We start from the raw sequence: 14,240 nt of genomic DNA on the forward strand, positions 1-14,240 counted from the left end.
AGTTGGAGCTCAGAGATACAAAAATTGAAACAATTCCTTGCATCTAAATTTGAAGTGAAAGATCTAGGTCCCCTGAAGTATTTCCTTGGGATTGAAGTTGCCCGCTCAGAAAAGGGTATCTTTATCTCTCAAAGGAAATACACCCTTGATCTATTATAGGATATAGGCAAATTAGGTGCAAGGCCGGCAGATACTCCCATGGATGTTGACCGCAAGTTAAGTAACTGTGTTGGTGAACCTCTAAAAGATGTGAAACAGTTCCAAAGGCTAGTGGAAAAGCTGATTTATTTGTCCATGACCCGTCCAGACATTGCCTATTTCGTTGGGGTCCTAAGCCAGTTCATGCACTATCCTAAGAAACCACACATGGAGGCAGCAGAGAGAGTTCTTAGATACTTGAAGAAATATCCTAGAACATGTCTACTATTCAGTAAACACAATCACCTAAAGGTGAAAGTCTTTACAGATACTGATTGGGTAGGAGTTGTGGATGACAGAAAGTCCACAAGTGGGTATTGCACATTTGTGGAAGGAAATCTAGTGACTTGGAAGAGCAAGAAACAAATTGTGGTAGCAAGGTCAAGTGATGAAGCTGAATATAGAGCTATGGCACATGGGGTGGCTGAGGTCCTTTGGCTAAAGAATCTTCTAGGGGAGTTTGGAGTTGTTATTCATAGTCCTATGTCTCTTTATTGTGATAATAAGGTTGCAATAAACATCGCCAACAACCCTGTCCTACATGAGAGGACCAAGCACATTGAGGTGAACAAACACTTTATAAGGGAAAAATTGGAAAAAAAAGGGAAATTTGCATCCCTTATGTCAACTCCAAGGAACAACTTGCTGATGTCCTCACAAAGGGGCTTCTATATTCACGGCATAATGAGTTATGTGACAAGCTGGGCATGATAGACATATTCAGCCCAACTTGAGGGGGAGTGTTGTAAGGCTTATTTAATTGTTACTTTATAGTTGTTGTTAGTAAGCTGACTTCTTAAGATACTGTCAGTTAGGTACTTGTCTTTTTTTCTTATTAGTTTGGTTCTAGGGTGTGCCACCAGAGGCATACTTGTAATTTTTATTCTTTTTATTAAGTAAATATAAATAGAGAACTGGCGGCAGCCAGGAGTATATTTTTTTCCTTCTCAATCGTATCTCCCTCTTCTTCTCTTTCTCTCTCTCTCTCTCTCTCTCTCTCTCTCTCTCTCTCTCTCTCTCTCTCTCTCTCATCTCCCACTCTCCATGAATGATTACAAATCCAATGGAGGAAAGGCATGCCATAGCTGATGCTACATTTGCATTTTGTTCATTGCATTCTGTAATTTTATTCTTTTGTTCTTTGGAGCACAAGTTAGGGTTGCTTCATTATATTCTTTTAAAAGGTTTTCTAGCAAAGTTTCACAAAAGATTTGGGAGTTCTTGGGGTTAATTTTTCTTGGTGCCTTTAGAATGTCAATATTTTTTTTTCATTTTTTTGTTCGTGATCTCTTGTTTTTTTAGGTAGGTCATGCTAGGATCAAAGGGAGGTTAATTAAATTAAATTAACTTCAGTACATTAACTAATTTACTTCATTAGCTTAATTAATTAAACTGAGTTAATTAGTAGTTAGTTAACTTTGTGTATGCCTAACCTGGGTTATTTAATAATTTACTTTATTGGTTAAAGCAGAAAATTATTAATTAAGTTTCTTCCATATAAAATTATATATAAAAATGATACACATTAATAGAAATATTTTAATAATTTTTATTAATACAATATTTTTATTTAAAAAGAAAGTAAATATAAATTAATATGTATTTAATTTTAGTTTCAAAATTAAATCTTATAATTTGATAATGATACTACAATATTTTATAAAATTAAAAAGGTAATAAAATTATTAGTTTTACATTCAACTATTATTAATTTAAAATCCTTTAATCCATTTAAAACAATAAAAACTAATACTAAATAAAAATTTAGTAAAAGTTAAAACAATGTAATAAAAAATCAAAACTAATACAATTAGGAATGTTATAGTCCTCTGTTTTGGTGTGTAACTTGGGTGGGTTGGGTCGGATTAAGGGTCAACCCAAACCTAAGTCTCAAACCTCGAGCTTAGGCTTGGCCCAACTCAAGGTGAAGCTCGAATTTACCAACCTCGGTGCAATTTCTACCCTACCCGATGTGTACCCACACCCCAACGGGGTGGGTTTTTGCTTGAAGGATGGGTTTTGGGGCAAGTCAAGTTTTGGGATTCTACAACCCATACATTACGAGTAGGGTATGGTGCTAGGCTAAACCCCACCCTCCGATCCCCAACCCACATATTGTTGGAAAGCATATAAACTTTTGTATACTAGGTGTTGAATTTAATAATATTTTGATTTTGATGTGAAAGATAATTGATAGTTTATGTGTTTTTTTTTTTACATCTTAATCAAATATTTAAAAACTTTATTGTTTATTTATGTTACTTTACTTATTTATTAGTTATATATAACAAGAAATAATTGGAAACTAGATGTGGATTCTAAACCCTATCACCCCTATCCATGAATGTGGGGTCAAGGAGAGTTTTACATTATCATTTGCGGGGAGGGTTTGGATTCTCAAAATCCAACCCACTATGGATACAGGTTGGGAGGTTTAGGGAAGCAGGTAGAGTCTAGAATTTACAAAACCCTTCTTGAACCCACTCCATTGCCACCCCTACTTGGGCTAGGCTTAGACTTGGGCATATTGATCTTTGTAGCTCAATTTCCATGTAAACTAGATTGATAATATATAGATATATAACATAAAATGTTGGGCAGGCTTAGATTGCATTGGATCAATACCCAAGGCCTCAACCTAAGCCTACTCTGAGTTTAGTTAGGCCCAAACTTTTTGACTCAAGCCCAGCATGAAGTTCAAAAGCTCAAGCCCAACCTATGCAAAAGTTTTGGTTAAGTAGGGTTGGGCTTGGATTGGATCCACTCAACTTTCTCCTTTTGTCTCAAATTATTTTAACAAAGCCCGCATGGGTCCTCACTAATTATTAACTGAGGAAATGTCCTCCAAACAATTTGCAATTTTGCATCACATCAGCTGGAGTATCCAAAAAGTAGCAAAAGCCTTTGACTCAGAGAAGGCCGAATTTGCTAACTATCAGCACACCTATTGAATTCTTGATAACAATGTTTGAACTTCGAACACAACGTCTGGCGCTTCTACAAAGGGAGACGGCCATATGGAAATTTTTTATAGTATTTGATGCCACACCACTACTAATAAGTAATTTGCATCAATGTTGGAGCAAACCAGCTAACATACGAAAGAACCACCCAACGATTTACATGTGTAGTTGATATTTTATTGTTACTACCAATAATAATAACATATTGAGGAAAATTAACAAAATTTCGCCTGGTGAGTTGAAAATCAAAGGTTCTAGCTAGAATAAGGGAGCGTTCTTCTTCTTGGTCAGACGTTGATTAGAAGCAAAGCTACTAGTGGACTGGAATCCTTTACTAATAATTGGGAGAGACAACTTACTGAACTCAGGAATCGAAACAGCAGTAATGACTGAAACATAATAAGCTCAGGAAAAAAGAAGGATTAAGTAGAAGATCAACCTTTGTTAAATCTCGTATTCTGATTCGACTTACAACAATTAGATGCAAGTGAAACAAAGATGTGAAAGAATGATAATTTATTTACACACGTACGGGAACATGTTACATCTTGATGCTTTCATCATCCATTAGACTGCTTCTCTCCTCTATACAATAACGCAAGGGAGAAGCCAGTAAGATTACCAACATCTCTCACTGTACATCAACATCTCTGTGTGAAGAAGAAAACGGAAAAGAAAATCAAAATCAGCAGCTTGCAAGAGACTGAAACGAACAATGATATCTCATTGGTAGTTCATTGGTTCCTTGAATTTCTGGTTAATGGCATGGGTTTGGTCAGCAGATTCAACTTCATGTTTCTGCGTAATGATATGAACCTGTGACAACCCCTTGTTATTTCTTGGATTGCAGACAGTTCCAGCTGCTTGCAACTTAATGTTGAAATAGTAGCAAAAATCATCGGATTTGAGTTCTGCCGAGAGAAGATGCTCCAATGTCATTGTCAGTGTTCTGCGAGGCAATTAAAATGATATTAGTTTCTCCATAAAATACCAGCCTCAAGTCATGTTTTTAAAAAATACATATCAGATAATCAGTTGCAAAAGATAAAATTCAGTTCCACGTGCTACCTAGACTTACCTGTGATTTCGGAGAAGGGAAAACATTCCAGAACCTAAGTGTTTCATCACCTGCTCCAGTGACAATTGTCTGTGGAAAAAGAAAATAGTCATTTGTAGAAAAACAAAACAATGATAAGTGAGAGACAAATTGCCTATCAATTTGCTTACAACAAGAAAATGGAATTAAAGAATGTTGAAGATAACCTACCTGACCATCAGGCGAGATGGCAAGATAAAGAACTCTATAGGTATGGCCAGTAAGTGTAGCCAACTGCAGTGGAGCATAACATCGCAGAAATAGATTAGTACATAAAAAAGTGTCATTTCAAAGAAGTTAGAGAATTCTGTCTTATGTACCTTTGGCATGTTAGGATATCTCCAAACAATTATTTGATTTTGTGAATAACCATGTGTGCTGACAAGTTCATTGACATTCTTAGACCACACAAGATTGCATACCTGTGTCATTGTATGACAGTGAGGATAAGCCAACCATAGGGCTTACAGAAAATAAGAAGAAAATAAGATGCATGTTTACTGATTTGAGCAGACTATGATACCTAGATGCAGTTATAGACATCAATAATGACAAACTTCAAAGTAAATTAGGTAAACCTATGTAGATTACTGGAAACTACATATGAGAATCACACCCAAATGCACTAAGCCTTAAAAGCTTTTATGCTAAAGTTCCTTGTTTCCCCAATATGGTTTATCAACCAGGGGGTTTCCGTCATTGTAAACCAATTTCTGTTGCTTGATTTCCGTGAAACTGGCCCTCAGAGTGATTTTCAGATATTAAAAAAAAAAGCCATCAGTGCAATCTTCAACAGGAACTAATTTTCTCAAGCAGTTCCAACCCTACATCAGCAAAAGGGGGCAAATAGTGGGACCCATAGAGTAAAATTAATTACCTAATTTGAAAATACATCAATATGTTGATTTCAAAATCTGGGGAAGATTCTACGATGTAAACATGACACTTTCAAATTAATTCCAGAAATCACACATTGGAGAAATTTTTTACTCTATGGGTCCCGATCTTAGAAATTACTGAAATCACAATAGTTCATGTTGTCAAACACCACCTAAATAAATAGGAAGCCATCTTTTTTTTTTATCAGTAAATAGGAAGCCATCTTCCAAAAGCCATATGAATGAAAAACATATAACCTGACTCCCAGTGTCCATGCAGCTCAAGTGTGAATTAGTAGTTGTATTCCAAAAACGGATGCAGCGGTCCGCAGTGCCACCACCAGAAGCAAGAAGCCCATGGAGATGTGGGGACCATGCAATCGCTTTTACTGCTGCAGTGTGCTCGCAGAATTTCAGCACGGGTTGTGTGGAATGTTGATTCCAAACAAAAAGCTGCGTAGAGAAAAGAAGACAGGTTTGAAAATAACAATTTTCCATTGCCATTGTAAATTATCACATGAAGAGATGCCAGTAAGCATCCTAAGAATCAGGAGGAAAAGTACAATTAATCACTCACTCTATTATCATTTCCTCCAGATGCTAGCTCGCGGTTATCATAAGACCACTTCAGTCCACAAACCTAAATCAGAAGAAAACTTTCACTCTAAGAGAATTATTGTCTGTCATAAAATATTCAATAAGATGTATTTGGCAGAAGTCACCATCATCTAAGCTTTATTTCAACCATATAGGATCACTTACATGTTTCACCATTCCATTCCATTTAATGTCATATCCATTGTTAAATTATGAGTGCTTAAATCATTTCTTACTACTTCAGTCCATGTCTTTTTTGGTTTGCACCTAGCCCTTCTAGTTCTAGCCCCTTCACTTGTAACTGATCACTTTCTTACAGATGCTGTAGGTGGCCCCTTCTATGCATGTATTTAGCAGAAATTATTGTTAATAATAAAAATTATTATGAGAGATCAAGTTTCAAAGAAATGAATTGCTCTTGGATAGATAAAATTAGCAGCTATTGATTGCAAGCAAGTAAAAAATATTTCTTTGTTTTCCCCTTTTGGATAAGGTGACTGTCACAGAAAATTTAAAAAATGCATAGTTATAAATAAAATTGCCAGGACTTTTAGATGCATGTGACATAAGCATCAAGGCATGATGTGAAAGTCTCATGAATTTCCAATTTTTTGAGGTGAAACATGAAATTAAAATGACAAAATCAAATAAACATATATTAGATGAGAAGGAGCACATGTATACACATTTGAGCCTTGAGGCATTTTCCATGAAGTGAGACTCAAGGAGTGACTCATATGCTTTTGAAAATACTGCTGTCACACAAGAGTATACATGACAACAGGGTATAGAAGCATTGGAAATTAACACTGGTCAAGAAAATGACTTCAAACACTAAAATTTAGCCAAGTTCAAATAAACTGTTATGGTAGGTAGTCGTGGGATACTCTCTTAGAAGACAGCAAACAAATGTGGAACAGATGACTCCAGAGCAAGAAAGTTCGATTTTGATGGATACAGCCTAGGTAAGCCAGGCGCTCAAGGTAGTGGACAAGTGTTAGAGATGATAGGGGAAATTTTGAACTCAATGTTCAGGGCCAGTTGGAAAGGAAATTCCTTCAAAGCAAAACTGTTGGCTTTATCATAAGGGCTAAAATTAGTGTCACTAGTTGAGTTAACAGATTTACAGGTGGAAGGAGACTGCCAAGTGGTGATTAACTGGTTGATATCAGCACAAGCAATTACCATGGATGCGAAAGTTTTCTGGTTAGAGAAACAAGAGCTATGGCTCCAAACCTGAACTGCTTGTTTAGGTAGATTCCTAGAGCTGCAAACAGCTGACAGACTCTAGCAAGAACAAGGGCCATGATGAATAACCTTGTGTAGGGTAAAATCCAGGACTAAGATGAGAATTGTAATGAGTATGGCTAACCAGCAATTTGCCATTCATTTGTATCCTACTACCTACATTTCTGGATACTAGGGATTCTAATGCTTTTTTTTCATTAATTTTTTTTAAGTTGACTATCAAAAACAATTAAAGAACAGTTTAAATAAGTGGTTTAAAGTTTTATTGAACTAACTTCTGATTTGTGCCCGGTCAGCTTGCTAACAAAATCCTCCTGAGCACGTATATCACGTTGAAGAATAGTCTTGTCCCGACTACCTGAAGACAACAGTGATGAACTCCAGGCAAGAGACCCAACTCGCAGTCGATGACTCTCCATAGTCCTCACCCTACAACAGCGCGATGCATCCCAAATCTAGATAACAAAGATTCCAAACTAATCAAGTAATGTATAGGTAACTTCAAAGAAGATAGAACGCAATAACTTGCAAGTATAAAATGCAAGAAGATAGCATCAGATCATCAATAAAAGAATAGCATAAAATGGATAGTGATAACGAAGCATTAAAAACCAGCACCAAAGACAGCATCAAATACTTCAATTATAGAGCACGAATAAACTGAAGACAGCATGAAATAGTTCAAGTCAATAATTAAAGATATCAGGAATAATTTCATACAAATCAACATTTTCCTGCTTCTGACCTAAACTCAATAGTGATATGAAAAAAGTAGGAAGCATCAGGTATGCAACCCCCCATTATGCAGATGGTCACCCCAATACAAAACCAGGTAGAGTCACCATCCAGTCTGCTATGCAGTTGACTTGGTCACGTTGCTTTTACAGTGGTAAAGATTAAAAAAGAGCCTGTACATTCTTTTAGTTTTAACTTTTTTTTTCCATTTTCCTATATTTAAGATGGCTTCTTTAACCTTACTACTTTATAGATCAGATAATAAATGCAAAAAGTCAAACTGTTTGAATCATCAACCGACCCCACCAGTTAGATATACAGTCTAGGTTTCAACAACACTGATAAAATGATCATAAATTGGCATTAACACCGAAATCGCATCCTAAGCAATCATGTTACTTTCTGATTGCCAATATCAAGGAACTTCAACAAGAAAAGATGGATTTATGATTCATCGAACATGAATATTAATTCTAGCTTTTCGGTCCACAAACCACTCATTCTCAAAGATTTAGGTGTCGTGTGGTGCCCACAAGATAAATGCATCCTAACATGTTCTGAAGTAATCTATGCACTAAAGTAGAGATCAGTCAATTATTAATAGAGCGAAAATTGAGAACTTTCATGGCCAGACTCCAAAATTTAGCATGCCTTCTAGGTGACATTAACAATCTGGTACTCACTGAACAAGATTCTACAAAATGATCATTAACTTGGAAGTGGCACCACCTTATTCCATTTTACTTTCACTGAAATGACAACACCCTGTTATGGTAGGTGTAATTCATAATCATGTAGGGTTTTGGGAGGAGATAAGAAATTAGCAACTGAATATATTGTCCACATTCCCTCTAATCTAGGAACGAATCTTATTTTTACCAGCATCCTATGCCTCTGTTCAAGAAGAGCTCATAGGCGTCACCTGTAATGACCACATCTTAGGGTCCGTTTGGTTCACAGTCAGAATTGGAATCGGAATCGTAATCAAAATCCTTCAGAATCGGAATGGGAATGGCCTATTCCCATAGTATGTTTGATTCAGACAGGAATGGGAATGGGAATTAGAATCAGCAGGAATGGGATTTCATTCCCAAGGGAGGGGCAGGGAATGGCCATACCCTCAAATGGGGGAATAGTGGAATACCATTGCAGCAGGAGTAGGAATTGGATTCTGATTCCACCCAACCAAACTGTTGGATTCGGAGTAGCCCATTCCAATTCCAATTCCAGAAGCCTATTCCTGCGAACCAAACGGGGCCTTAGTTCATTGAGCAATCACCCAGACCAGACGGAACTGAAAGTTTCGTCTAAACTTGAGTTGATCCAACCAACTAATATGTGTTTGACCATTACCTCTCAACTATATCCCCTATTTCTAAATGCAAGTTGGACTTCCAAAGATATCTTACCTGGACTTTGCCATTGTTAGTTCCAACAGCAAGGTGCGGGCCACGCTGCTCCCATCCCACGGAACAGACACTATCATCCACACCCAAGTCGCACAATTTTGTTACCTAAATTTAACGCGCAAGAGAGAATGCCATTAATCCAAAACATAAAGGCAGCTCAGAAAACAACCAAGTTAAAACTCAGGAACAAACAGAACTGGTTTTTATTTTGGGGGGACAAGGTAGCAACATCTCATTGCAAGGTCCCAGAAACTTAACAACTATAATCTATCCCTAAATTGGTTACTACCATTACCAGACAGCCCATTACAGTGAAGCATAGAGTAGAATGGTTAGAATATGCAAATCTTACCTTGCTACTACAAGCATTCCACAGATAAACACAGTTACCCAAACCCACAGCCAGAATATTATGCGAAGACCAATCTACGAGATTCAAATAAAAGTCATCTTGCAACTGAGGCGCATCCAATACCTGGGTGAAAGCAGCAGTTCACAAAATTAACTTCAAGTGAGCAAGTGCATGATCAAAGTAAAATAGCAAAATCAACAGAAAATTTTACCTTGTAAGGTGACCGAGGAACCTTTCGCGGAGTCTTGGCCGGACTAGAAATAACACCAGGCAGTGCATCGTCGAAGCCAAACGGGTAAAGGGGATAGAGCGAACGCCGCGTTTCCGTCTTATATCTGAAAATATTCTTACTTGGAGGACTCAATGACGAATGCCTGCCATCGAATCCCGCTTGCTTCTCAGAAGTGACAGGCGAAACAACGCCGGAATCCGGCCCAAGGAGTACCGTCCTCAACAGAGTAGCGTAAGTACCAGAACCGTCCCCCCGACCTTCCGTGCACGAGTTGGACGAAGGCGAAAGATGGAAGAGAGCAAAATTGGAACCAGATCTGCTAGGGATGAAGCGGTCGCTATATATGGTTCTAGAAGGTGAAGGACGGTACCCCACACCAACCATACGATCTATGTGGCGAGAAGAAGGCGAAATTTCTAAAGACAGAGCGCTTCGGGACATGCCGGAAGGAAGATTCAACTGCGAAGAGGAAGGAGTAGAGAAGTTCGAAGATGAAGAAGGCGTCCTCCGACCCGATCGATCATCGATTGATGGGATTAAGGGGTCTTCCATTGGAAATTTTTTTTCCCTGTAGATATCAGAAGTAATTGAGAAAGACAGATCACGAGAGAGATTGAACCCAGGAAAGCGACGGTGATGTGAGAGATTAGCAATCCCTCTGTCTCTCTCTCTCACACTCTCTCGTCTTCAACTTCAAGCAAGGCTCCTCTACGCACTTTCTTTTATCGAGGGGGGTAAGGACACTTTCTAATTTCACTTGAAAGAAACACGATCGTTTATTACTTCAGTTGAGGATTCTTGGGTTTCCCGGGAAAATTAATTAGGGTACATAAACCGAAATAACGGAAGGTGCGCTTGGTGCATAGACTCCTCCTTCTGATTGGGGTTGGCCCATCTTGTTGATCTAATTCATCCTGATTCCTTGCATGTCCACGATGCTGGTCTTACGTGAGACATCTTCTAACAACCGTTTGATTGGAATAAGTGGCGGCTGACGGGACACCCACCCTAACCATTGGTTTGGCTGGCATTGGTTTGCAGACCGCTGAACAGGTGAACCGAGATTCAAAGCTGGCCCAACCGCCCAAGTGGTACGTGCCATGGGAAAACTAAAAGCAACTTTCATTCCATTTCCGTGAAGGAGAGGAGTAGGTATCGTCTTCTCCATTATTGTCTACGCATACAATATATAAAAATACGACCTCCTAAATCCTAATGGATAGCAGCTAGAGGATGCCGAAATGATTGTAATCATCTGATTACAATAAATCAATTGATAGCAATAAAAGTGTTTTTTTTATATTCTTAACAATAAAAAGATATTCCCTCAAATAAAACATATCTACTATCTACTTGCATTTGGGTGTGTACGGACCTTGCGTTTGACACATCTATCATATCATTAAGATCTTTGTACTTGACACGTGTTCCTCTGACCGGAGTCTCTGTTTATTTGCTTCACTTGAAGGTTATTAATTGAAAAGTTATTACTGTGCTCACACGCTACTGGTAGGGAGAAGAAAGCTAGAGATGGAGAGATTGTACGCAGAAAGTTGTCTAACTGCAACAGCTCATCCCCCTCGTTATATCAGTTGCCATTGGAGTTATTGTTTGGTTCTTCGTACCAGTTGAAGTCACTCCGCAAGCATGGCAGTTGCTTGCTATCTTCTTGTCAACCATAGACAGACTGGTTTTGAGTCCTCTTCCAGTCGGTGCTAGGGCGTTTCTTTGTCTCACGACCTCAATTGTCACAAAAACCCTATCTTTATCGACTGCTTCACCAGCAAGGTTATTTGGTTGATTGTCATTTCGTTTTTCTTTGCTCTCGGGGATTCGTCAAGAGAGGCCTCGGTGATAGGATTGCGACTTACTTCGTCAATTAGCCGTTTCTTTGTCTTATGGATTGACGCTTAGTGAAGCTCTTATTGCTCCAGGGATGCCGAGTACGAAAGAGACATTGTCTCTTTCTGCCGGTAGTAAACCGGGGGATCCCTCTTCCAAAAGGCTTGGTTCCTATCTGGTTCAATCCCAATTCCAGGTTAACATTCTATTCTGCTTCAATTGCTTCAAGATCATTTCGTATTCTTCCTCTTCATTTGCCTCCTTTATCCTTCTCATGACATGTATAGAAAATATATCTTTTTTACTATGAAGATGAACTATGCTTCACTTGATGCAATATAAACTCCAGACGGCGTACCCATACAACCAATTCAATCAGTGGGCTGTAGCTTGCCAATGTCCTCGCTCAAACCATTCATTGTTTTTATCCTAACCATTTGATTAATTGAATTAACTGAAAAGTCAAATGTTAAAAAACAATCCACTTACCATAGGTTTTCTAGATTAATTAGCACTCGAGAAATTAAATCTCTAAGCCTTTAGAAAAAGTAATACACTGTATTTGGGTTTAGAAGATGATGATTTCTATAAAAGGTAAAATTCTAGAGAGAGGGATGTCTAGAATGTTGGTTGGCTTTACTCCACCTACTTGGTTCTACTATAAATAGGGATAAGCTTCTACATTTGAGAACAACCCAATACAAGTTCTCATTTTCCCAACAACTTGAGCCCTTATCATTTGCTATCATCTTATCTTATCTAGTTTACTCTCTCTCACATCCCAAGTCCTAACAACTCTACTCTCCTTCATATCCCAACAATAGTATCAGAGCCCGTTTGATTATTTTTGGGTGTTATTTCCTTTTAGCTAAAATTCCCGATTATCCCAAAACTTATCATGGCCACCATTCTAGCTAATAGCCAAATTCCAATCCCCATTTTTTCTGGAGAAAATTATAACTATTTGGCCATTAAAATGAGGACTATGGGAAATTGTAGATAAGGGATTTTCAATCCCTGAAAGTAGTTATATTCTGTGCCAAAGAAATTACAGAAGAATATGGATAAGGATAATCTTACTCTCTATCACATACAGATAGCAATGGCAGAATCAATTTTTCCAAGAATTAGTGGTGCTATAAGTGCCAAAGGTGCATGGGATACCTTGAAGGAGGAATTTCAAGGCAGCGCCAAGGTACGTAATGTTAAACTTCAAACTCTTATAAGGGATTTGGAGAATATGAAGATGAAGGATTCTGAGACCATTAAAGATTATTATTCTAGATTAAGAGAAATTGTCAATCAATTAAGAGCCTATGGAGAAGATATTACTGAAAAAAATGTGGTTGAAAAAATATTAATTAGTGTGGTAGAAAAACATGATCCAATAGTAACCACCATTGAGGAGATAAAAGATATCACCACTCTGTCAATAACAAAGTTGGTGCGCTCTCTAGAAGCTTGCGAAAAAAGACTTGAGTGGGTGTAATGAAAGCTCTATGGAGAATGCCTTTCAGTCTAAGCTCAATATAAGGTCTTAGAAATCCAAAAGAGATGAAAGAAAATTTAGAGAGAATTCCAAAAAATAAGAAAGTTGTAGAAACAATGAGAATGGAAGAGATAGTAAGAGAGATAAAAAAAGGAAAATATTCGCCATGTCGTATTTGCAAGAAAATCAATCATCTTGAGAAAGACTGTTGGTTTCAGGGAAAACCACAATGTCAAAATTGTAAAAAACTTGGGCATGTAGAGAAGGATTGTCGTCTTAAGGAAAAACATCAAGCTAACTACTCTGAAGAGAATGATAAAAATAATTATCTATTCTATGCCTGTCATGTTGTTTTAGAAGTAAAGAGCGATACTTGGTATTTGGATAGCGGTTGTACTAATCACATGACAGGTAATGAGAAAATCTTTAAAGATATAGACAAGTCAATCAAGTCACAAGTCAGGCTTAGCAATGGAGAATTAGTGGAGGTCGAAGGTAAAGGAACTATCACTGTTAAGACAAGGAATGGGGCACAATTCATACAAGATGTGTTATTAGTCCCAAGATAGGAGATAAATCTATTAAGTGTTTGGCAAATGGTGGAAAGAGGATATTCTCTACTCTCCAAAGGAGACCCATGCACAATATATGACAACAAAAATAAAAGCTTGAAGATTGCTAAGGTAAAGATGCAGCACCAAAGGAATTTTCCAATCATATGGCAATACACCAAAATAGCCATGAAAGCTCAGGAAGATGAATCATGGCTTTGGCATGGAAGATTTGGCCACTTCAATTTGCATGGGATAAAAGTATTCCATCAAAAAGACATGATGAAGGATTTGCCATCCATTAAAATAATGAATGACCTAAGCGAAGGATGTTTGCTTGGTAAGCAACATTGGAAATCGTTCCCATCAAGTGGTGCATGGAGAGCCAAGGCAACCCTGGAGCTCATACATACAGATGTTTGTGGACCAATGAGAATGACATTCTTCGAACAAAGCAAATACTTTATTCTCTTCATTGATGATTTTACAAGAATGACTTAAGTTTATTTTATGCGTAAAAGGTCAGAAGTCTTTTAAGATTTTTTAAGATTTAAGAATCTCATTGAAAAAAAAAGCGGCCAAACTATAAAAGTGATCAGAAGTGATAGAAGAAAAGAACATAGTTCAAATGAGTTCGACAAGTTTTGCAA

General features: G+C 37.7%; 2 protein-coding genes across 2 annotated transcripts; one reads left to right on the top strand and one right to left on the bottom strand.

The window, feature by feature from the left end:
• Positions 1-3,662: 3,662 nt before the first annotated feature.
• Positions 3,663-10,585, bottom strand: LOC148880104 (B-type cell cycle switch protein ccs52A-like). The gene is made up of 10 exons (XM_088961933.1): positions 9,688-10,585; positions 9,477-9,599; positions 9,125-9,229; positions 7,256-7,435; positions 5,713-5,775; positions 5,394-5,588; positions 4,578-4,679; positions 4,429-4,491; positions 4,240-4,308; positions 3,663-4,110 (listed from the first exon to the last, which is right to left on the bottom strand). Exons 1-10 carry the CDS (start codon positions 10,258-10,260, stop codon positions 4,057-4,059), a joined length of 1,527 nt encoding a protein of 508 aa, XP_088818059.1. The 5' UTR covers positions 10,261-10,585; the 3' UTR covers positions 3,663-4,056.
• A 2,025-nt stretch (positions 10,586-12,610) lies between these two features.
• Positions 12,611-13,039, top strand: LOC148880105 (uncharacterized). Its single transcript, XM_088976039.1, has one exon. The coding sequence runs from the start codon at positions 12,611-12,613 to the stop codon at positions 13,037-13,039; it is 429 nt and encodes a 142-aa protein (XP_088832165.1).
• Positions 13,040-14,240: the final 1,201 nt, after the last annotated feature.

Source organism: Nelumbo lutea, chromosome 1 (genome assembly GCF_056320005.1).
Source record: "Nelumbo lutea isolate HS-2025 chromosome 1, American lotus-T2T, whole genome shotgun sequence".
In the NCBI taxonomy this organism is placed as follows: domain Eukaryota; kingdom Viridiplantae; phylum Streptophyta; class Magnoliopsida; order Proteales; family Nelumbonaceae; genus Nelumbo; species Nelumbo lutea.